This window comes from Heterodontus francisci, chromosome 17 (genome assembly GCF_036365525.1).
Source record: "Heterodontus francisci isolate sHetFra1 chromosome 17, sHetFra1.hap1, whole genome shotgun sequence".
NCBI lineage: Eukaryota > Metazoa > Chordata > Chondrichthyes > Heterodontiformes > Heterodontidae > Heterodontus > Heterodontus francisci.
In genome coordinates, this window is record NC_090387.1 from 74,791,818 (window position 1) to 74,817,499 (window position 25,682).

General features: G+C 47.2%; 1 protein-coding gene across 1 annotated transcript in view; it reads left to right on the plus strand.

The window, feature by feature from the left end:
- The window catches only part of LOC137378595 (uncharacterized), a 207,407-nt gene that overhangs the window by 133,237 nt on the left and 48,488 nt on the right, over positions 1-25,682 (plus strand). The window contains exons 40-41 of the mRNA XM_068048896.1: positions 20,472-20,680; positions 22,667-22,717. Of these exons, the coding sequence (XP_067904997.1) occupies positions 20,472-20,680; positions 22,667-22,717 (260 nt within the window). The remainder of the gene's footprint in view (positions 1-20,471; positions 20,681-22,666; positions 22,718-25,682) is intronic.

The window sequence follows — 25,682 nt, forward strand, 5'->3', positions numbered from 1 at the left end:
GCTGCCCTTGGCCTTCTAGATGATAGAGGTCACGGGTTTGGAAGGTGATGTCAAAGGACACTTGGCGAGTTGCTACAGTGCATCTTGTAGATGGTACACACTACTGCCACTGTGCATCTATGATGGAGGGCGTGATTGTTTAAGGTGGTGACTGGGGTGCCTATCAAGCGGGCTGCTTTGTCCTGGATGGTGTCGAGCTTCTTCAGTTGTTGGAGCTGCACCCATCCAGGCAAGTGAAGAGTATTCCATCACACTCCTGACTTGTGCCTTTTAGATGGTGGACAGGCTTTGCAGAGTCATTAGGTGAGCTACTCGCCACAGAATTCCCAGCCTCTGACCTGCTCTTGTAGCCACAGTGGCTGGTCCAGTTACATTTCTGGTCAATGGTAACCACCGCCCCCACCCGCACCCCCACCCCCCGCAGGATGTTGATGGTGGGGAATTCAGCAATTATAATGCTGTTGAATGTCATGGGGAGGTGGTTAAATTCTCACTTGTCGGAGATGGTCATTGCCTGGCATTTGTGTGGCGTGAATGTTACTTGTCACTTATCAGCCCAAACAAAAATGTTGTACAGGTCTTGCTGCATGCAAACACGGACTGCTCAGTATTTGAAGAGTTGCGAATGGAACTGAACACTGTGCAATCATCAACGAACATCCCCACTTCTGACCTTATCATTGATGAAGCAGCTGAAGATGGTTGGGCCTAGGACACTACCCTGAGGAACTCCTGCAGTGATGTCCTGGGGCCAAGATGATTGACCACCAACAATCACAACCATCTTCTTTTGTGCTAGGAATGACTCTAACCAGTAGAGAGTTTTCCCCCCCCCGGTTCCCATTGGCTTCAATTTTGCTAGGGCTCCTTGATGCCACCCTCAGTCAAGGGCAGTCACTCTCACCTCACCTCGAAAATTCAACTCTTTTGTCCATGTTTGGGCCAAGGTTGTAATGAGGTCTGGAGCCGAGAAGCCCTGTGGAACCCAAACTGAGCATCTGTGAGCAGGTTATTGCTGAGTAAGTTCTGCTTGATAGCACTGTCTACAACACCGTCCATCCACTTTGCTGATGACTGAGAGTAGACTGATGGACCGGTAATTGGCCGGATTGGACTTGTCCTGCTTTTTGGGGACAGGGCATACCTGGGCAATTTTCCACATTGTCAGATAGCTACCTACGTTGTAGCTGTATGGAACAGCTTGGCTAGGTACACAGCGAGTTCTGGAGCACAGGTCTTCAGTACTACAGCTGGGATATTGTCAGGGCCCATAGCCTTTGCTGTAACCAGTACATTCAGCTGTTTCTTGATATCACTTGGAGTGAATCGAATTAGCTGAAGACTGGCATCAATGATGCGGGGGACCAAAGAGGAGGCCAAGACGGATCATCCACTCGGCACTTCTGGATGAAAATGGTCGCAAATACTTCAGCCTTGTCTTTTGCATCAGTAACTTAATAACAGGATTTAATCAAAGCAATATCTGGAACAAAGACTAGTCTCAGCCATAATTACTCAAAAGTTTGTTGTCTTAGCAGTAAGTATTTTGAGCTAATCTGAGCAGGAACTAGTCCACAGGATTTCATCTGAGCAGTAACTAGTCAACAAGATATGGTCCAAGTAATAGTGGTAGTAACTAATTCATAGGGCTGGATTTTAAAGCCTCTCTGACGCCAGGAACAGTGGCGGGGGGCAATGAGGATTGTAACGGAGGAGGCTCGCCACTGACCCCGACGCCGGCAGGCCCTGTACCGATCTTGGTAGTGGCAGCAAGGCCTCGTGGCAGCCGCCCCACCGCTCAGCGATAGGACCTGCATTAAAATAAGCAAATGGGTACTTGCCATGTATTAATATGCAAGCCGCAGCGATTTTGCCAGCGGGTTGGTATCGTCATTCAGGCGGCTGGCAATGCCACGCCTTCAAATCCACGTTCGGGGAAACAAGGCGCGACTGCTGTGGGGATGGGGGAGGAGGAATGCCGTGAACAACAGATGCCCCTCTACGTTGCTTTCTTTGATCTCACCAAAGCCTTTGACCTCGTCAGCAGACGTGGTCTCTTCAGACTACTAGTCTGTCTAGACTAATATGTCTTAGAGCAAACAAAGAGGAAGACTTGGTAATGAGTAATGAGCCAGATTTAGACAACAGCTTAACAGTGCATGAACATTCATCTAATAGCAAGCATAATATGATCAAGTTCACTGTGGTGTTTGAAAGGGAGAAACATGAAATAGCTACCAAGATCCTAGATTTAGGTAAGGCTGACTTCAATAGGAACAGACAGAGACTATATACAATAACCTGGACAAATCCGTCAATGGCATAAAATGACAGAAGATCAGAGGGAAATGATCAAAAATAATTTTTGAGATAGAACCAGTTTATATCCCAAATGGGCAAAAGGTCTACTTGCTTAAAAGGACAGCCATGGACAACTGAAGAGATAAGTGACAACATAAAACTGCAACAACTACCGCGGAATCTCCCTGCTCAGCATAGTGGGGAAAGTCTTCGCTCGAGTCGCTTTAAACAGGTTCCAGAAGCTGGCTGAGCGTGTCTACCCTGAGGCACAGTGTGACTTTCGAGCAGAGAGATCCACCATTGACATGCTGTTCTCCCTTCGCCAGCTACGCGAACAACAGATGCCCCTCTACGTTGCTTTCATTGATCTCACCAAAGCCTTTGACCTCGTCAGCAGACGTGGTCTCTTCAGACTACTAGAAAAGATTGGATGTCCACCAAAGCTACTAAGTATCATCACCTCATTCCATGGCAATATGAAAGGCACAATTCAAGATGGCGGCACCTCATCAGACCCCTTTCCTATCCTGAGTGGCGTGAAACAGGGCTGTGTTCTTGCACCCACACTTTTTGGGATTTTCTTCTCCCTGCTGCTTTCACATGCATTCAAGTCTTCTGAAGAAGGAATTTTCCTCCACACAAGATCAGGGGGCAGGTTGTTCAACCTTGCCCGTCTAAGAGCGAAGTCCAAAGAACGGAAAGTCCTCATCAGGGAACTCCTCTTTGCTGACGATGCTGCTTTAACATCTCACACTGAAGAGTGCCTGCAGAGTCTCATCAACAGGTTTGCGGCTGCCTGCAGTGAATTTGGCCTAACCATCAGCCTCAAGAAAACGAACATCATGGGGCAGGACGTCAGAAATGCTCCATCCATCAATATTGGCGACCACACTCTGGAAGTGGTTCAAGAGTTCACCTACCTAGGCTCAACTATCACCAGTAACCTGTCTCTAAATGCAGAAATCAACAAGCGCATGGGAAAGGCTTCCACTGCCATGTCCAGACTGGCCAAGAGAGTGTGGGAAAATGGCGCACTGACACGGAACACTAAAGTCCGAGTGTATCAAGCCTGTGTCCTCAGTACCTTGCTCTATGGCAGAGAGGCCTGGACAACATATGTCAGCCAAGAGCGACATCTCAATTCTTTCCATCTTCGCTGCCTCCGGAGAATACTTAGCATCAGGTGGCAGGACCGTATCTCCAACACAGAAGTCCTCGAGGCGGCCAACATCCCCAGCTTATACACACTACTGAGTCAGCGGCGCCTGAGATGGCTTGGCCATGTGAGCTGCATGGAAGATGGCAGGATCCCCAAAGACACATTGTACAGCGAGCTCGCCACTGGTATCAGATCCACCGGCCGTCCATGTCTCCGCTTTAAAGACGTCTGCAAACGCGACATGAAGTCCTGTGACATTGATCACAAGTCTTGGGAGTCAGTTGCCAGTGATCGCCAGAGCTGGTGGGCAGCCATAAAGGCGGGGCTAAAGTGTGGCGTGTCGAAGAGACTTAGCAGTTGGCAGGAAAAAAGACAAAAGCGCAATGGGAGAGTCAACTGTGTAACAGCCCCGACAAACAAATTTTTCTGCAGCACCTGTGGAAGAGCCTGTCACTCTAGAATTGGCCTTTATAGCCACTCCAGGCGCTGCTTCACAAACCACTGACCACCTCCAGGCGCTTACCCATTGTCTCTCGAGATAAGGAGGCCAAAGAAAAAAATATGCAAGCCGCAACGATTTTGCCAGCAAGTTGGTATCGTCATTCAGGCGGCTGGCAATGCCACGCCTTCAAATCCCCGTTCGGGGAAACAAGGTGCGACTGCTGTGGGGATGGGGGAGGAGGAACTTTTTTCAGTGAGGTGGGGGAGCAGGGTCAAATTGGTTGGGTGATGGGGAAAGGGTAAAGGACAAAGGGTCTGAACTTTGGTGGGGGGATAGGTCATTTAATGATGGTAGGTATTCCAGGGGGGTGAGGGGTGGGGGGAAGAGCCAAAATGCAGTTTAATGCAAGTGGGGGGGGGTGGCGGGGGGTGGAGGGGGAGAGGGCATAGGAAGACTTTTCCATTCATTTTTTAAACTTTACAATAACTGGCCCTTTTTAAGTTTAAATGCTAAGTTAGGGCTCTAAGTCCTTTAAAAATGGTGCCGGCGCCTGCTCATTGGCAACGGACGCCGTTGCCAGCGATGGCTCGCCCGCCCTCTCCACATTATTGTGGGGGATGGCCGCCCGCCCCGTCCATGCATCGGGTGGCGGGGAGGGGGGGAGGGTGGCCGCCATGTTTGAAACTGCAGTGGATCCGTGACATGGACCCCATGCGTGCGGGCCGCAAATTATTGCGCCCTCACCTATTTCAGCATCAGGCTGTTAAAATGCAGCCCACAGTATCACTCAGAGTAGAAAATAGTCAACAATAACTATTTCAGGCAATATTAATCTCAGCAATAACTAACTGAATCTAATCACATCAATGTTGACAGGCAGTAAAAGAACAATGTTTATTACAACAATGTTTGTAATATGTTAGGTGTGACTTCCATTAATATACAGTTTCAGTTTTGACTATATTCCCATTTATATGATTGTATTAAGTTTGATTCTGTGGTAAGTTATGTCAAAAAAAAGTGACATTCTCTTGTTCAAATAAACACATCTTGTCTTTGTTGTAGCGTCAGCAGTTTCCAATATCACAAACTAGTATCAAGCAGACTGTTGTATAGTGCAGAGGTTGGATACACTGTACTTTGTTTCTGTGGCTTGCATTTGAAACGAGCCCAGACAAATAAGAGCCATAAATGAAACAAAGTTTAACCCAGCTGTGAGTGAACACAAGTCCATGACACAAAGCTCCCCACAAATTGGTACAGACTACCACCTTCAAATAGAGAGCAACATGTAGAGATACAAATAGCACATTGGTGCAAGCAGAGATGCTCTTCTAAAATTGGGATTAAGGCATATTAGTGAGGCAGTTAAAAGAAAGTTTTACTCCTCACCTAATCTTTGCTATGCCCATATGAAAGTGTAGAGGGAATTTAACTCTCTACCTAACCTGTGCTATATCTAACTGGGAACGTTTGTCACAGCAGTGGAAAGTGAAATTTACACTGCATGTAATTCATACTACACTTACCTGGGAATGCTTGACAGGGCTGTTTATAGAGAGCATTAACCTGCATCTTGCATGTGCTATTGCTAATCTGGGAGTGCTTGGCATAGACACAAGATGCGAAAAGAGCTTCATTCCAATCACTGCTATCTCACACCTTGTTGCACAAAAAATCCCTGTCCCCCTTTCCCACAAAATGTAGGCCTTTTTTTGAAGCATGCCATGAACAAACTCCCTGAGGAGTGGAGGAGCTTTAATGTAGACTGGACATTAGAATGACAGTATGTCTTGACAAGCTCGGTAAACCTCTCTTTGGCCTTCGGGGAGAAACTCTGTACTGGTTGGAGTCATACCTAGCACAAAGGAAGATGGTTGTGATTGTTGGTGGCCAGTCGTCTTGGCCCCAGGCCAAAGAGAGGTTTTATCCATCCTCTTGGTTGTTGTCTGCAGATTTGAGGTTTAGCTGCAGCCAAGATTCCACTGGGACTTTGCTGGAGAGGCAGACAGAGAGATGTTCTTTACTTGGAGTTCAGTTACAGTTTCCTTTTTTCACTCTCAGACACAATTCACAAACTCAGTGTTACATCAGCAGGTATGTCATGTGACCACCTCTTTGTTTGAAAGCAGAAGTTTCTGGAAGATTTTTTGAAATTCAAAGTTCTTCAGGCGTACTTGGTTTGCTCTTTCAAAGTCAAAGGGTGTCAGTGGCCTTTGATCACCACTATTGACAAAACACATTCGAGGTAATTGAATCAGGGAGCACCCCTATTGTTCTTGCTAGACTAGGTAATTACCTTTGTCTCCCAGCCGGCCTTTGTCTTCTCATATGCAAATGGTGTGTGGCCATCTTTAGCTGTTCTGTTCTGCTTTTTAAAAAGTTATTTGTAATGTCCAGTAAAAAGTCTCAATACGACGCAATTAATATTTTCCATTTGGCATGTGTGATTTCCGTCACAAAAGGGATGACAATGGAACTTTCACGTGAGGTACTTTTGACTTCCTGTTACTGCTATAGAGTTAGTGGATGTAGTATGTTGTTGAAGGAGTTCACACAAATGCCTTCAGTCAGAAGGGAGTGGTGTTGAACCTTTGCAAGGAGTAGAATGGATTTTAAAGGCCTCTGAGCAGAAAACTTACTCTTAGTCATGGGGGCTATAGTTGTAATCCCTCTTGGGCTGCAGCATGACATGGAGATGGAACAGAGGCAGCAGAGAGGAGAAGCTGTGTGCAGAGGGAGGAGGAGGAGGGCTCTCAACAGCAGACCATACCCAGCTAGGGTCTTCAGAGAGCTCTTCTCCTATCTCCACGTCAACCAGGAGTAGTGTTTGAGGCGGCTATGCTACAACAAGGCGGTGGTCACTGAACAGTGCCATTTCCCACAACTGGACCTCACAGAGCGAGGGTGGCACTGTCAGTGGCTGTCAAGGTCACTGTGGACCTCCATTGCTATGCTTCAGGACCCCTCAAGGCTAGAACCAGCGACAATGTCAACTTTTCTCAGTTTGCTGTGCATCGCTGCATCCGGGAGGTAACTAAGGGCTTGTATGCAAGTAGAAGGGTCTTTATTGTCTTGTCTCTAATCAGAGAGAAACAGGAGGAGCAGGCACGTGGCTTTGCCAGCATAGCGGGCTTCCCCATGGTGCAGAGAACCATCAATTGTACGCATGTAGCTCTGTGGGCGCCACATCTCAAGGAGGTGATGTACCAGAACCACAAAGGGTTCCACTCCCTGAACATGCAGTTGGTGTGTGACCATGCACAGAACATCATGTTAGTGAATGCTCACTATCCTGGCACTAGTCACAATCCTTTTCTCCTGCACCAGTCAGCCGTTCCTGCCATCTTCAAGCCACCAGGTCAAAACCAAGCTTGGCAGCTCAGCGACAAGGACTACCCTCTCTACATGTGGCACATGACGCCCCTCCACCACTCAACCACACGTGAACAATGCTCCTACAATGAGAGCCATGCTGCGACCAGGACATCAGTGTCCTCAAACAATGGTCCCACTGCTTGGACTGCTCAGGGGCAGCATTGGCAAGTGTGTGAGGGTGAGGTGGAGCATGTGAACGTTTGACATGAGTCCTGATTGCTAGAGATTGATGGGTTAGTGATGGGGCTGTGGCACATTGAGCATTGTGTGAGGTTGGTGGTGCAGTGGATAGGAGATGGCTTTTGAAGATGCATTCCCGGGCCTCGACCACTCACGTGAGGTCACTGATCTTTTTTCCAGCAGTGTAGCCAGGTCCTTGGGGGCCAAACTCCTTGCATTGACCTCCATGGCTCTCTGTTCCCATTCCCTTTGAATGCATGTCAGGAGGGCCCCCTACGCACTGTGGAAAAATGAGCTCTCTCCTCCTTTCCACCTGCATCAGTAATGCTTCCGGTGCTGCATCCGAGATCCTGGGAGCCCTCTCTCTGGCCTGCTGCTCCATTTCTGAACTAACTTTCTGCTCACAAAGTCTCTTCCCAGGCACTTTGCGACCCTGCTGTAGCTACAGTGCAAGTCCCATTTAAGACGCGCAGGCTGGCATTAAGGTGCAGACTAGCTATAACTTGTACTAGCCTCGCATGAACCTGGGTCCCCTGTTGAGCATGCTGCCCATCAGCAGTGCATTTACCGCTGGGCTGTATGTCCCAATCATGGAGATGAGCAGGCAGTGTAAAGTTTGCGTGCTGCCTTCATCACTTCGATTGGGCACAGGGAAATCACGTATCACAATCTCCATGCCTGCTATCAGGCCTTATCCAGTTTTTAGCCCCTACTCTGGGGCAGGTAGTGACTAGAGCAAAACCATGTTATCGTACTGGGTCTGTCCAGTGCAGCAGAGTCTTGGCTTTGTATTTATATTGAAGTTTTCGTGCCAATGTAAGCTCAAGGTACACAGATCAGTTGCTGTATGCAGACTCAACAGGCAGTATCCACCGACTGGTCGTACTGCCATGTGCCTAAGACAGTGCTGGTGTGCAGCTTGCACTACATTGTATGTGTATAATTCTGAGCACGCGACAGAGGTCCATGATTAATTGCAAAGTGGACCTCAGATTTCATCCTTTGTTATGTACGATTTGATGCCAAACACATTTTCCATCGTTAGATACCATCAATGAGAAAGCTGTTTGATCTTTTTTTCTCCTTTCTAAACTATGGGCACTTGTAGCCAGTTGTAGCAAGCCCAACTGTTGACCTGCCTAACTGAGCAAAGACTGGAAATCTGACCTGAGACTTTCCTTGCCTATACATCTGTTCTACCCAAGGTAGTGCATTTACTAATTGAGCCACTGGGAGACCAACCATCTAATTAACTACTTAACCAAAACCAGTCTGTGTATCATCCCTAAATTCTGACCCCACCCCACTCCCAATTGCTGCCGAACTGCTTGGAGAGTTGACCTTATGTTTCATTCAAATTCCAACCTTATCTCTATGTTGATAGCTAAACAAGTCTCGATAGTTTATTTGATTCCACAACAAGATTCACTGAACAGTAAAATCAAATTTCCACTCTTAAGAAATCCCACAAGCTTTCATTTCAAACTGCTATTGTACCAGTGACGTTGCCTTGAAATTCATATCACTGACCTCATATCCACTTCCTCATCTTCTTGAGGCTGAGGCTTGTGACCTAAAATGAGTTTGGCTACCAAGCAATCGTACAGAGCTCCTAGATTTCCTTTGTCACATGCAGTTTGGATTTCTTGACATTAGCTGATCCAGTGTTTGTTTGCGTAGTATCTCCCTCTCCTTTGCACAGCTGTCTTGGCTACTTTCAGGTCATGCAGTGTCTTAGTTGTTAGGTTTATGTTGTGCATCATGTAGGCTTTGTATTTTGCATCAATGACAGATATTATCTCAGCTGAGTCGGTCTCAAACGAGCCCTTGCTGTGGATTCTGCCTTTACCAAATGATGCTTCTGCTGCTTCATAGATGATTGAGCTCAGTGACTTCTAAGGTTCATCGATGCCAGCATCGGTGCTTCCCGTTAAGGCTTTAGTGGGTAACAAGCGTTCTAGCAACAATGCAAAGTGCTGGTATTTGGCATCATTGCTTATGCAAGGGATGTTGATACTTGGCAGGCCATCGTGTTTGGATGTGTGGAACCTTTGGGGGTGCACCTTCACTCTGCTGCTGATAAGAGAGTGATTGGTGTTGCAATTTGTGCTATGGTAGGTGCAGGTGTGAAGAACACTGGGCAGATCACGCCTCCTCGTGATGACTAGGTCTAGTTGGAGCCAATTACCTGATCTTGGGTGACGCCATGGTACCTTGTGGCGATGTCTGCCCTGGAAGAAGGTGTTGGTGATGTAAAGTTCATTCAGGGCACAAAGCTCAAGAAAGTTTTGTCCATTATCATTGATCTTGCCCACCCCATGGCGACCGAGGCACATTGACCATGAATCACTGTCTGCCCCAGCACATGTGTTGACATCACCCAGGATGAATGTCCTCTTGCCATTTGGGATGTTTCTCAGAACATCACCTAGGGAGTCAGAGAAATGCTCTTTATCTGAGATGCTGGCGTTCAGAGTTGATGCGTGGACGCATATGATGTTGACTGTGCTTCCATCGGATGACAACCGCAGGATGAGGTGCTCCAAGGTTGCTACTGGCGGCTCAATTGACTGTGTCAGCCGGTTGCTCACTGCGAAGCCTACACCATGCTCATGGCGAACATCAGCACTCTTTCCATGCTAGTAGGTCTAATTAGCCTCTTGAAGAGAGCCTGTGTTGGCTAATCTGGTTTCTTGTACAGCAGCAATGTTGATACCAAGCTTGTGTAGCTCACAGTCGATCAGGGCTGTTTGCATACACTTGCTGTGGAGTGTGGGTCACTGTTCATTCCAGGACACATAGTCCTCACATTCCAGTTTCCAAGCTGAAAGGTTACCTTGCTTTGTTTACTATGTAGCCAAGGCATGGTTTTAGGAGGTGCAGACTTGCCTAGCATCTACATCCGCAACCACCCCCTCACCGACCTCGTAGAGGAAAGACAAAAGCCTATACGTCTGGGGCGTATTCGGTTGCAGGCGTTTCCAGAAGGTGCTAACTTGAGGGAAACACCAACCGCCTAATGGGACTCCACTCCAGATTTTGTTGGGTTTACTCCCTTAATCATTAGCTCTTGATGTTATTATTAACATTGAAGGCACCAACCAGCAGGGTCCAAGATCGACACAAAAGTAGGTGTGATCTTGTCCTCCAGATGTGTGAAGGGAGCAGCTACAGGTCGTTGCTTTCCACCTCGAGGTTGCCACCTCCATCCTCCACACACTCCAGATACTATGCCCTCAGGTGGTCAGTCTGAGATGATTGTAGGTAACTTAGGAGTAAACTCAGGACATGCGAGTGATTTTCTGGCCAGAAATAGGCTGAAGCAGAAAAAACACTGTAACCAGTGGCCAGTCACAGGCTCAGCAGGAGATTGAAGTCTCTCAATCACAGCAGTGGATCAAGAGGGCGCTTGACCCTGCCATCACCAAAGTTGCTCCCTGAAGTTAGCAGACAGTGAAGTACTCACTGACAGAAGAAAACCAATGTCCTGCTGGGCTGAACACTACTGTGAGCTGTACTCCTGTGAGTTGGGCATCTCCCAGTCTGCACTCGATGCTCTCTCTCAACTTCCTGACATGGATGAGTTAGATAAAGAACCCTCATCACTGGAGCTCGAGAAGGCCATAGACCACCTAGCGAACAGAAGGGCACTAGGCAAGGATGGAATCCCAGCTGAGCTGCTCAAGTATGGAAAGTCCTATCTATTGCCATACCTTTATGACCTCTCCTCTGCTGGAAATTGGGCTCTGTTCCACAGAAGACTGCGACAACTACAGGGGCATCTCACTGCTTAGCAGCACGGGGAAGGCCTTTGCTAGGGTCATACTTAAAAGACTCCATTTACTTGCAGATCAAGTGTACCTGGAAGTGCAGTGCGGTTTCCGTGCTGGCAGATCTACTGTGGCTATGATCTTCTCCATACGCCAGCTACAAGAAAAGTGTAGGGAACAGAGTATACCCCTTTACCTTACTTTTGCAGATCTCACTAAGACATTTGACACTGTCAGCAGAGCAGGGCTCTACAGAAAGTGGACACACAGATGCAACCAAGCCTTGATCAATCAAACACCACATTTTTCCCCCTTTTGACTGAAGACATTATTTTTAAATTAAAGTATTCTAAACAACAAACATATATACATCAAGTTATTTCTTAGTGTTCAACTTGTCTGTTTTCTCTAAGTACAGAAATAGTCTTTGAAATAGGAAGGTCTCTTTGGTCTTCGATTAGATTTACGAATTTGAGGTTGTGTATCTGTTTGATCAGCTTGATGAGGCAGATTATCAAAATCACTCAAAGGAAAGGAAATGTATCATCATTACCACTATCATTAAAATATCCTGGTCTCTCCCTATCAAACTCTCCTCTGTATCAATTGTCAGCTCCTGAACCTGCTTCATCAGCTGTTGAAACATCTGTGGCATGAACTTGTTCAGGATGCTTCTCACTCATCGGATAGTTCCTGTGTTTTTGCGTGTCAGAATCATCAGAAATATCATCGCATTTTAAGAAAGGTTTCCATGCATTCTCAGACTTCTTCAGCTGGATATCATCATTTACAGTTATATTTGCAATAATCTTCCTTGGCTCTCTCCTTTGCCCATGCTGTGACCTCCTTGGTCCAACATTTACACTGCTTCTGATCGCCCAATTGTGGCTGCCTTCTCCTTTCTTTCTTTGGCCTCCTTGTCTCGGGAGACAATGGGTAAGCGCCTAGAGGTGGTCAGTGGTTTGTGAAGCAGCGCCTGGAGTGGCTATAAAGGCCAATTCTGGAGTGACAGACTCTTCCACAGGTGCTGCAGATAAAATTGGTTGTCGGGGCTGTTACACAGTTGGCTCTCTCCTTGCGCTTCTGTCTTTTTTCCTGCCAACTGCGAAGTCTCTTCGACTCGCCACGTTTTAGCCCCGCTTTTATGGTTGCCCGCCAGCTCTGGCGATCGCTGGCAACTGACTCCCACGACTTGTGATCAATGTCACAGGACTTCATGTCGCGTTTGCAGACGTCTTTAAAGTGGAGACAAGGACGGCCGGTGGGTCTGATACCAGTGACGAGCTCGCTGTACAATGTGTCTTTGGGGATCCTGCCATCTTCCATGCGGCTCACATGGCCAAGCCATCTCAAGCGCCGCTGGCTTAGGAGGGTGTATATGCTGGGGATGTTGGCCGCCTCGAGGACTTCTGTGTTGGAGATACAGTCCTGCCACCTGATGCCAAGGATTCTCCGGAGGCAGCGAAGATGGAATGAATTGAGACGTCGCTCTTGGCTGACGTACGTTGTCCAGGCCTCGCTGCCGTAGAGCAAGGTACTGAGGACACAGGCTTGATACACTTGGACTTTTGTATTCTGTGTCAGTGTGCCATTTTCCCACACTCTCTTGGCCAGTCTGGACATAGCAGAGGAAGCCTTTCCCATGCGCTTGTTGAATTCTGCATCGAGAGACAGGTTACTGGTGATGGTTGAGCCTAGGTAGGTGAACTCTTGAACCACTTCCAGAGTGTGGTCGCCGATATTTATGGATGGGGCATTTCTGACATCCTGTCTCATGATGTTCGTTTTCTTGAGGCTGATGGTTAGGCCAAATTTGTTGCAGGCAGCTGCAATCCAGTTGATGAGTCTCTGCAGACACTCTTCAGTGTGAGATGTTAATGCAGCATCATCAGCAAAGAGGAGTTCCCTGATGAGGACTTTCCGTACTTTGGTCTTCTCTCTTAGACGGGAAAGGTTGAACAACCTGCCACCTGATCTTGTGTGGAGGAAAATTCCTTCTTCTGAAGACTTGAACAGAAGTGAGAGCAGCAGGAAGAAGATCCCAAACAGTGTAGGTGTGAGAACACAGCCCTGTTTCACGCCACTCAGGATAGGAAAGGGGTCTGATGAGGCGCCGCTATGCTGAATTGTGCCTTTCATATTGTCATGGAATGAGATGATGATACTTAGTAGCTTTGGTGGACATCCAATCTTTTCTAGTAGTCTGAAGAGACCACGTCTGCTGACGAGGTCAAAGGCTTTGGTGAGATCAATGAAAGCAACGTAGAGGGGCATCTGTTGTTCACGGCATTTCTCCTGTAGCTGGCGAAGGGAGAACAGCATGTCAATGGTGGATCTCTCTGCTTGAAAGCCACACTGTGCCTCAGGGTAGACACACTCAGCCAGCTTCTGGAGCCTGTTTAAAGCGACTCGAGCGAAGACTTTCCCCACTATGCTGAGCAGGGAGATTCCACGGTAGTTGTTGCAGTCACTGCGGTCACCCTTGTTCTTATAGAGGGTGATGATATTGGCATCGCGCATGTCCTGTGGTACTGCTCCCTCATCCCAGCACAGGCAAAGCAGTTCGTGCAGAGCTGAAAGTATAGCAGGAGTACAGCGCTAGGTAGTGTTCCACCCAGCGGTCCATTTGCTTGCGTTGGTCAGTGATTGTGTCCCCTGATTTAGATTTGAGGGGGAGGGGCGATCTTCTTGATGGTTGGCCCAAAAGCTCTCTTAATGACATCATACATTCCTCTGATGTTTCCGGTGTCTGAGGCCAGCTGAATATGACTGCATAGGTGTTGCCAGTAGTCATTTGCGCAGCGCCTGGCTGTTCTTTGTGCCACGCTTCTGGCTGCTTTAAGTGCTACCAATGTTAACTCGCTGGGGGCTGTCTTGTAGTTCAGCAGTGCAATGCGCTTAGCGGCTATGACAGGTTCCAGCTCTTCAATGTGAGATTGAAACCAGTCTGCATTCCGCTTCACACGTTTGCCATAGATGGTCATTGCTGAGTCATAGATGGCGTCTCTGATGTGGGCCCACTTGGTCTCTGCATCCCTTGTAGGAGTGTTTTGAAGGGCTTTTTCCAGTGAATTTAGAAACTTACGTAACAGTTGTGGATGAGAAATTCTGCTAGTGTTGATACGCGGGCGGCCCTTCTGCTTGGAGTGATGCAGCTTCTTTGGCTTGAGGCTAACCTTGCTGCACACCAGGGAGTGGTCGGTGTCACAGTCCGCACTGTGGAAGATGCGTGTGATTTGAACACTGTTTAAAGAGGCTCGCCTTGTGATGATGAGGTCCAGCTGGTGCCAACGACGTGATCTTGGGTGCCTCCAAGAAACCTGGTGACAGGGTTTAGTGTGAAAGAATGAGTTGGTGATGCAGAGGATATGATAGGTACACAACTCAAGCAGTCTCTGTCCATTTTCATTCATCCTTCCAATGCCATAGCGCCCAAGGCAGGAGGGCCATGAAACATGGTTGGCCCCAACTCTGGCATTAAAATCCCCCAGCAGGAATAGGTGTTCGATGTTGGGGATGCTACTAATGATATTATGGAGTTCCTCGTAGAACTGGTCTTTAGCTTCATGTGGGGAGCAGAGTGTCGGAGCATAGATGCTGAGTAGGTGTACTGGACCAGAGGCGGTGAACAGTTGGATGGACAGTATGCGTTCTGAGCCATTTGAGGGTGGCTCTATCATGCTGAGCAAAGAGTTTCTGATGGCGAAGCCTACTCCATGCTGTCTTGGTTCCTCAGGATCCCTACCCTGCCAGAAGAAGGTGTAGTCTTGCGCTCTCAGAGATCCGCTCGCAGGGAGGCGTGTCTCCTGAAGTGCTGCAATGTCCACATTGAGTCTACTGAGCTCGTTGTTAATGATGGCGGTCTTCCGACAATCGTTGATTTGTGTAAGGTCTTCCAACAGGCCAGGACACATAATTCTGACGTTCCAGCTTACAAAACGAAGGGCTGGTACCTTCTTTCCTTTTTTGGTCGTGCTGTTTGGTGTGGTGTTACAGTCCACTTGTCGGGCAATGACCCTGAGCTCCAAGCACCCATTGAAGCAGGTGGACTGTGGCGGGACAGAACCTTACTGACCGGGGGCTGTCCGGTTTGTGGCGGGCGGTAGCTGTCCAGTGAGATGCGATGACCTCTCCCACCGACAAAGGCAACCCATGGCGCCCAATCTCTACGCCAATTAAGATGGACTCATAACCCGTAACTGCTGCCTTCCGTGTTGATTTGGTTGCTGTGAGGCGACTATGGAGTGGCCTTTCCATGGCGCATGCCTGGGCGGATGTATGGAGGTTGTGAGTTGCCCAAGCGTCAAAACCCCCCTCTCGGCCTTCCTGATGGGGTCCAAAGGAGTGCAGAGCACGACGTTTGGCACTGGTATAGCTGCAGGAACTGCCGGAAACATGCCAAAGGTGACACATAACCGCCTTTGGGGTTCCGCTCCGGATTTTCTGTTAGGGTTTACTCCCTTAGCCTTGGTCTCTCCCGAGACGCCCACAAGGCAGTGGGGTTGTTAGGGCCTCTACACAGGGGTAGGTGGATGCCGGTGGGGGGAGGGGGTGCGAGGAGGAGGGGTGTGGAGGGAAGGGGGTTCAAGGGGGAGCTGGAAAGGGGGCTGCAGGGGGTAGGGGAGAGGGGTGCAGGGGAAGGGGGTGTGAGGGGAAGATGGTGCGAGGGGGGAGCTGGGAAGGGGGCGCGAGGGGGGTGGGGGGAAGGGGGTGCGAGGGGGGTGAGCGGGGAGCGGGGGAGGGGGTGCAGGTAATAAAACATTTCATCAGCTCCCACCATTGTCCCTTTTACAATGGTGTACTGCTACTGGGATTGGGATCTGGGAGCCGAGCCGGAGTTGTGGGGAAAGTTTGTGTGGAAACAGCGCGGAGTCGCCGAGTGAGTGGGAGCCGCTGCCGGGACCACGTGGCCGCTCTTCCTCCTGATCGCCGCCATGGACGGGTTCCCCGAACACAGCCATGTGGCCTTCCTGTCCAGTTGCCAAGCTTGGCAACCACTGGCAGGGTCTTCATCAGCATTTCTTTCCCGGATTGCCAGCAGTTCACCCTCTCTCTGCGGTGAATCCCTCTCCCAGTCTTACGCGTCCATCGCCCTGGATGCCGCCATCTCGACAATCGAGAGATTTTCTAAAATCTGTATAAGAAGGTATGAGGTCTGGGGACAGGATTCTTGAGGGGTCCAAAGGTCTTGCAATTGGTTTGGTCTGGTTAATCTTGTCAAGAACAACATCGCTGATTGCTGTCAATCCATCTGGCTTCAGGGTACTAGCTGCTGCAAACTGGAACCCAAGGAGAAATTCCCGGTCGTATTGCTTTTTACCCTCTGGATTTAGCAATTTCCACTGCTCTTCTTTGAAGCTGGACACCAGGCTGTCATCAAGGCTTTCTTTGGTACTGGTCTCAGTGCTTTGAGTCGGAAACAGACTCTGAACCATTCTGTTCAGGCTCCAGCTCCCGATCCTCATTTTCTTCAATGTCTTCTTTATCAATCCCATTAATGTGTGCTCCATTTTGGTCAGTGAGTTTGAATCCAAGCCTATCAAAAAGTTTTACCCCCATAATGCTTCGGCCTTTTGCTACATAGAAAGTGAAGCTGTCTAGGGTAATGTTTTTGAAGCATACTGGAACGGTGATCATCCCCGAAACTGGAATGATAGTGTTGTCATAAACTTGAAGAGTGTCTATTGCAGAAGTGAGAGTGAATTGTGGAAAATATAAACTTTCGCACCAACATCGCTAAGAAGTGCATTGAGATGCCTGCTTGACTGAGTACTCCTTAAAGTGACCTGGTGCTTTACTTTTTGCGATGGAATATACATGTTGTACCTCACTCTCTGGAGGAGACTCCCCCACATGTCGAACGGATGAAGTCTTTTCCTTTGACGACCTGCATGTCTTTGCTAAATGGTTCCACTTTGAACATGAGTTACACTTTTCCCTCGAGCTAGACATGGCATGATGACTTTATGAGCAGTTCCACAATTTGGGCACAGTTTTGAAGGTAACTGACCATGATGGGGCACATTTTGATGAGGTTGCTGAGGTCTTCTTAAAGAACAAAGAAAATTACAGCACAGGAACAGGCCCCTCGGCCCTCCAAGCCTGCGCCGATCCAGATCCTCTATCTAAACCTGTCGCCTATTTTCTAAGGGTCTGTATCTCTTTGCTTCCTGCCCATTCATGTATCTGTCTAGATACATCTTAAAAGACGCTATCGTGCCCGCGTCTACCACCTCCGCTGGCAACGCGTTCCAGGCACCCACCACCCTCTGCGTAAAGAACTTTCCACGCATATCCCCCCTAAACTTTTCCCCTCTCACTTTGAACTCGTGACCTCTAGTAATTGAATCCCCCACTCTGGGAAAAAGCTTCTTGCTATCCACCCTGTCTATACCTCTCATGATTTTGTACACCTCAATCAGGTCCCCCCTCAACCTCCGTCTTTCTAATGAAAATAATCCTAATCTACTCAACCTCCCTTCATAGCTAGCGCCCTCCATACCAGGCAACATCCTGGTGAACCTCCTCTGCACCCTCTCCAAAGCATCTACATCCTTTTGGTAATGTGGCGACCAGAACTGCACGCAGTATTCCAAATGTGGCCGAACCAAAGTCTTATACAACTGTAACATGACCTGCCAATTCTTATACTCAATACCCTGCCCGATGAAGGAAAGCATGCCGTAGCCTTAACCCTTGCGCTGATGCTGGTTGGGCAAGCTGTGTCTACAACCCTGAGTCTAAGGGTGCATGTGTGTGTAACCTCTTTGAATCTAACATGGCAGATTCGATCTGGACTGCCAAGGTTATGGCTTTTTCCAAGGCTAAATCATCATCCTCCATGAAAAGATGTTCCCTAATACATGGAATTGAAGCCTTTTCAATTAATTGGTCATGAATAGTTCATTGGTTAGTGTGCCAAATTTACATGTAAATGCCAACTGCTGCAATGCAGTCGCATATTGTTTAATGGACTCACCATGTCCCTGAGATCCCTGGTGCAATGCGTATTACTCTATCATCACGCTTTTCTTTGGCCCAAAGTATGGGTTGCTGGGTTTAGTTTGTAATATCTGATTTTACCTCAAAGCAATGCAGATATCACACTTGTGTTAAATAACCAACTGGTTTATTTACAACACATTAACTATACAAGATCTTACAGGATTTCAGTACATGTCTTGAGAGCAGCCAGCATTCTATGAAAGCTTCCAGCAGTCTCTTCATTTTATTTTGCTCTGCAGCTCCACTTTAAGGAATCAAACACAGTTCACACAGATAGTGGACAGACTGATGCAATCAAACCCTGATCAGTCAAAGACTACAGCCCCCACTCTGTTTGGCATCTTCTTTTCCATGCTCCTGACCTTTGCTTTCCCTGCAGATATGGAAGGAGTCTACTTGCACATTAGGTCAGACGGCAAGCTCAAAAATCTATCAAGGCTGAAAGCGAAGACAAAAACACATCACATCTGGATCAGAGAACTCCTCTACTCTGATGATGCTATGCTAGTCTCTCACACAGAAACTCAGCTACAAAGACTCATGGACTGTCTCTCCTGTGCCTATAACTTGTTCTGCTTAACAATAAGTGTCAAGAAAACCGTGGTCATGCAACAAGGTGTTGCATCTCTGCCCCTGATCACACTAAATAACACCTCACTGGAAGTGACTAGCAAATTCTACTACCTTGGGTCCATGGTGACAGACAATCTGTCCCTTGATGCGGAGCTCAATACATGCATAGGGAAAGCAGCTCCCACCTTTCGCCGACTTATGAAATGCGCATGGGATAACACCAAGCTGATCCTTAGGACCAAGCTGATGGTTTATAAGGCCTGTGTTCTCAGCACCTTGCTGTTTGGCTGTGAAACATGGGTAACTTACAGCTACCGGGAAAAGAAGCTCAATAATTTCCATCTTCGTTGTCTGCAGTGCATTATGGATATATCCTGGCAGGACAAAATCACAAATGTGGCAGTCCTTTCAAAGGCAGAGCTCCCAAGTGTGTTGGCATTAATCAAACTGAGGCAGCTTTGGTGGATCGGACACGTCTGCAGGATGGAAGATGATCGCATACCCAAGGACCTTCTGTACAGTGAGGTAGTCGGGGCCAGACGACAAGTGGGGCACCCAAAGCTCTGTTTCAAGGATGTTTGCAAGCAAGACATGAAGGCCTTAAATGTCGACTGTGCCCCTGGGAGTCACTAGCTGGCAAAAGAGGGAAATGGCAACACATCCTGCTGACTGGTATGCACTACCACGGTGACCAGTTGCTGCAGGAGCTTGGCGACAGGTGCCAATGTCAAAAACAACTCACAGCGTCACTTGGCAGCTTCACGTGCAGCACTTGTGGCAGAACCTGCCGCTCAAGGATTGGCCTTCACAGCCACCAATAAAGGTGCACCAAGAGAAGATACCCCACCTAAATGGATTGTTTGCTGCGTGTCCATCATCTTTCATAGATGGAAGGATGCCAAACCAAAACCAGGCATTCCTCCACTGGCAATGCTAGCTCCTGTCTGCCAGGTAACTGCTCTTCTGCTGGTGATGTGCGAGGTTGTGTTTGTGTAAATACCACAGCTCCTGTGCTGACATTTGAACTAGTGAGCTGGTTGTCATAGGGCTTACACTAACCTTTATGGTAGTGATGCTCACACTAGTATTGCTGGTATTTAATGCTGTGGTGGTGATGGTGTCGGTGCTTGCCTTGTAGACCAACTAATCCACATTTGTCTGTGTAAAGATGAAAGCTGTTATCAGACAGTGTCACATCATCTTCATATCCATTTAATATCACAAAATATTGACATGTTTCTGTTTCAAATAATAAATTTGGAGCACATTCTGTACTGTATTAACTTTATTTCCAAAGCACTTAGCAGTATCAGTTTGATATATGCTAAAGATTGCCTACTTCCATCTCTATAATATCAACTGTTGTAGCCTCTGTACTACACAAAAATGCTAATTGTATTAAAAAGTTCTCCTTTCTGTGGTAGTTACATTGCATACTATTAATGTGTTGTGATTGGATGTCTTGTGCTGCTGGTAAATTAAGGTGCAACTGGTCAGAAAATATCAATCTTTGTTGGTATAGTGCTAACTGAGCATGGTAACTCTTGTTACATTGTATGATCAAGTAATCAGTTATGATTGCATTTCACTGCTATTATACTGTATTATGCAATGTTGAATTGATATATATATAAAGCACAGTAATTGTTGTCTTCTATAATAGATCCATTGTATGTGCTGTGGTTATCCATTGTGGTGTTAGCCTGGAATTGGAACGTTTGGTTAATCCCAGTGCGTTGTACCTTTCCCTATCAAACATCCGATAACATCCACCTGTGGCTGTTGATGGATTATTTTTGTGATCTGATTTACCTGATGGACATAGCTGTTTTCCAGTCCCGTCTCCAGTTCGTGCAAGGAGGAGACATTATAGTGAGTAATCATTTTAATTTCTTTCTCAGTAATTAATAAAAATTGTTCGTACTGTCTACCCTCTCTGCCTGTGTTGCCATTAACAGCTCATTAGCAGCATCGGCCCAGTCTATTGTGGTTCGTAGTTCTGTATCACATTTGATTGTATCCAACACATTAACAGCAATTTGCCCTCCTTTCAGTTAGTAAGGACCAGAAGCAACTCCAAAACATCGATTCCAGACTCTTAATCAATCCATTCATGCCAGAACATTGATGCATGCTTGTGTATTTTATTGAGGTTTATAGGAGTACATTTTCATTTTAATATCAGACAGACAATGAGCTAGGAGGTAAAAGTGAAAAATCACCACACTGTGGGCTGAGTTTTATGCACCCACCGCCGTGAGTGGCAATAGGAGAAATGGCAGCCTGCATATGCCATGCCGCCGCGATCGTTCTTGCGGCAGCCCACAATAATATGCCAGTCGGGCCACCACCTCACTCAATCACATGGAGGGGGCAGGCTTTCCAACATGGACAAATGGCGTCAGCTGCCTGTGCGCAGGCACTAGCACCATTTTTAAAGCCCTGCCAGCTAATTTAAATTTTTAAAATTATACCCCACCACTGTACTGATTAAAAATCTGCTGCCCCTTTCCCACCCCTCAATAACAATAAAATTCATTTTTTTCCCTCTCCCTCTACTAAAGCACTTACCTTCCACACTTGACCTTCACCCCCTCAAACTGTACAGGTCATCCCTTTGCATCATCCCCGACACTAATGATGTAAATTTGGCCCTGTCCCCTCACCACACTAAAAGTTTTAAGCTCCCCCCTTCCCCGCCACTGCGGCACCTGCTTTCCCCAGAAGGGAAAGTGAAGGTGTATAAGATTGAAGTCAGTTTTATTTAAATGTATGCATTCTGTTAATTTTAATCTGGATCCCATCACCCAGTGGCAGGTAGGGTTGCCATGGAGCCTCACCACCACCAGGAAGGTCAAACCACCAGCATCAAACTCCATGCCAGAATGATCTTCTGACCCCCCTCTGTCACAGAGCCTGATGTCAGGAGCTTTGAAAAATCCCAGCTTGTGGTTTAGCATAGAGATATAGAGCACTGAAACAGGCCCTTTGGCCTATCAAGTCTGTGCCGACCAACAACCACCCATTTATACTAATCCTACATTAATCCCATATTCCCTACCACATCCCCACCATTCTCCTACCACTTACCTACACTAGGGGCAATTTACAATGGCCAACTTACCTATCAACCTGTAAGTCTTTGGCGGTGGGAGGAAACTAGAGCACCCGGCGGAAACCCACGTGGTCACAGGGAGAACTTACAAACTCCGCACAGGCAGTACCCAGAACTGAACCCGGGTCGCTGGAGCTGTGAGGCTGCGGTGCTAACCACTGTGCCACCCTGGTGAATAAAGATGAATATCATCCACATATGTTAAAATGGCAGTGTTATTGTAGCAGCACAATTGGATTTCAATTGAGAAGGTTGTGAGGCAGATATCTCCAATCTGAGCAGAACCCTCTACAGAGGGTCAGTGGGGCCTGTGCAGATCCATTTCATGAGAAAGCTTGGTGGGGGTGGGAGTAAATATATGACAGCCCAGCAGCTCCTAATGAGTTGTTTCATGTGTGACACTGAATGGGACCAGTGGGCTTCAATGAGCTGACTTTACAGTGCATAGCGAGCTGAGAACACTACTGGGGAGAAGGGGAGTGGTGTGGAAAGTCAAACACCAGCAGGTACGAAGGGCTGGTGGCTGCCCAAATATTGCCACCATTATTTTTATGTAACGGAGACTTAAATCTGTTTTAGAAACCATTGAAGGCCAAGAAAGTGCAAAACCTGCTCTAAACTTAACATCTTATATTTGACCCACTCCTTAAGTGCTTGGGCACTACTAGGCTCCCTGTAACTGAAAGGAAGTCCCATCTGGTACATTGATGGCTGTTAATATAACTTTTGTCTCTGTATTTCAGACAGCGAGGAAGCCGATGAGAGAAAATTACATGAAAACCCCGAAATTCAAGGTGAGTGATTCCACTCGTGAGACTGAATGGGCTTCTCTGTGCAGTCTTTGAATCTGTCACCTTGAATACTGTGCATTATTTTACTGATAAATAGCTCTTTCAAGCTATTTATCTAGAGGAGGCATCTATAGGCACTGAAAATAGTATAGATGCATTTAAGGGTAAGCTAGATAAATACATGGAGGAGAAAGGAATAGAAGGTTATGTTGACGGGATTAGATGAAGAGGGGTGGGAGGAGCCTCATGGAGAAAAATACCAGCATGGATCAGTTGGGCTGAAAGATCTGCTTCCGTACTGTACATTCTAAGTAGTCCTATCAGAGATTAGAGCCGCTCACTGTGATCACATGGAGAATTCCCCACGATCATTCCCACCGGTTTACAGGCTGTGGAAGGATGTGGAAAATGTGTCTGTGACCCGTTAGGCCTGAGTCCTGCTTGTTTTTGCACCCACTTTATCTTCCAATTCTGCGCCAGAAGCACCTTCTTGCTGTCCAGTATGGGTGTGGATATTTAAATAGGACAGTAACTACAGACTGACATAGTAAGTCGTGCTTTCGTTCATTGTCAGCTCAATAATCCTGGATGATAGTAACATCAGGGGCTGAATTTTATTAGTTCACCTCTATTCTCGGCAATGAGCTTCAAAAAGTGCGTAGAGCACGTGCAAGACGTGCACCGCGGAGCTGCTACAATACTTCACATGACAGCTCATTAGCATGGAGGGGGCAGAGCGCCCACCCCGATGACGTAGAGGGGGTGGATGCTCCGTTCCCTCAATGGCGTCTAGCGCCACCGCACAGGCGCCGGCGCCATTTTTAAAGGGTTTCAAGCCCTTCGGTTTAATTTAAATTTTTAAAGGTACCGTTATTTTAAAAATTACAATAAATTGTAATTTAACATTGAATCCCCTCTCCCACCCCCACACTGAGTACACAATAAATAAATTGCCCTATCCGCCCAAAAGACATTTTTTGCTATTCCAAACTTCGCCCGCCCCCACCCCAAACTTCAGCACCTTTGATCCTAAACCCCTTCCCACCATCCCACACCCAATAGGAATAGTTTTCTCCGCTCCACCCCCACCCTGAAAATTTCACTCCTCCCCCCTCCCCACCGGTGTCACATCTTGCATCTCCGAACGACATTAACATTTATTTAAATATTAAAATGAAGGTTCCACTGGCAAGCGGCGGGCAGGGGGGTGGGGTGGCAGCCCGAGGCCTCACCCCCATTGGTAAAATGCAGCGGGCCTCTCCCGGAAGTATTTTCTGGGCCCCGCTGCCATGACCCCTGATGTCGGGGGGCTTATAAAATTCAGCCCCAGTATTCAATGAGTGTCAACTGTTATTAGGCAATGGGATATGAAGATTAAACTTTAAATTCCCAAAGCAGGCACAAGGCTAGCTCCAGGAAATGCACCAGGTGCAGCACAAGCTCAGTTGGTAGGTGTAAGACCTGCTTTGCCACACTTCACTCTTTAAGTAAAAGAAGAGGCTATTCAGCCCCTCAAGCCTGTTCCACCATTCAGAATTCCAGATTTTCACTACCTGGTTATACTTCTGAATGGCTTGGCTCTGATGTTAAGGTAGTGACCCCTCGTTCTTTGGTGCTTCTGGCATGAGTTGGTGGCTTTGTAGCATCATCTGCCGACAGCTAGAGCAAATTCAATAAGGAGGAATAGTGTTCAGAAAATAGGAACTTAGGAACAGCAGGAAGCCATTTAGCCCCACAAACCTGTTCCATCATTCACTGAGATCATGGCTGCTCTGCCACCTAACTCCAATACCTGCCTTTGCCCCATAGCCCTTAATACCTTTGGTTAATAAAAATCTGTCAGTCTCAGGTTTAAAATTAACAATTGACCGAGCATCAATTGCCATTTGTGGAAGAGAGTTGCAAACTACTACTACCCTTTGTGTGTAGAAGTGTTTCCTATTTTCATTCCTGAAAGGTCTGGCTCTAATTTTTAAACTGTGCCCCCTAGTCCTAGATTACCCAACCAGCAGAAATAGTTCATTTCTATCTACCCTATCTGTTCCCCTTAATATGTTGAAAATTTTGATCAAATCACCACTTAACTTTCTAACTTCCAGGGAATTCAACCCTGTTTGTGTAGTATCTCCTCGTAATTTAACACTTGCATTCCAGGTAGCATTCTGGTAAATTTATGTTGCACTCCTTCCAAGAACAATGTATATCCCTCCTAAGGTATGTTGCCCAGTACTCCAAGTGTGGTCTAACCAGGGTTTTGTATAGCTGAAGCATGACATCTATCCCCTTATATTCCAGTCCTCTAGATATAAAGGCCAGCATTCCATTAGCCTTTTGATTATTTTCTGTACCTGATCATGACATTTTAATGATCCATGTACCTGGACCCACCAAGTCTATTTGGACCACTGCTGTTTCCAGCTTTTCAACATTTAGAAAGTATCTGTTTTATCCTTTCTCAGTCCAAAGTGGATTTGCCTATATCAAAATAGGTTTTCCACAGCTTTGTCCATACACTTAATCTATCACTATCTCTGTAATTGTATGCTTCCATCTACACTGCTTATAATGTTGCCTATCTTTGCATCATGAGCAAATTTAGATATGTGGCTTTCTATCCCATCATCTAAGTTGTTAATAAATACAGTGAATACCTGAGGCCCCAACATGGATCCTTGCAGGACACCATGGGCTGGATTTTCAAAGTGCTTTGGGGGTGAGCATTGAAGATTGGGTTCCCAGAAGGTGTCTCTGGACCAAATGCCTCTGGAGCACACTGCAATTTTCAAAGAGGGCAGGGGGTGGGGAGCGGGGAGCCCGCTCGCCCCCTGGTTAACTGCCTGTTAAGCCCCTTGAGGAGCTTGTTTTTTTTTATTCTTTCATGGGATGTGGGCGTCGCAGGCCAGGCCAGCATTTATTGCCCATCCCTAATTGCCCTTGACTGAGTGGCTTGCTAGGCCATTTCGAGGGC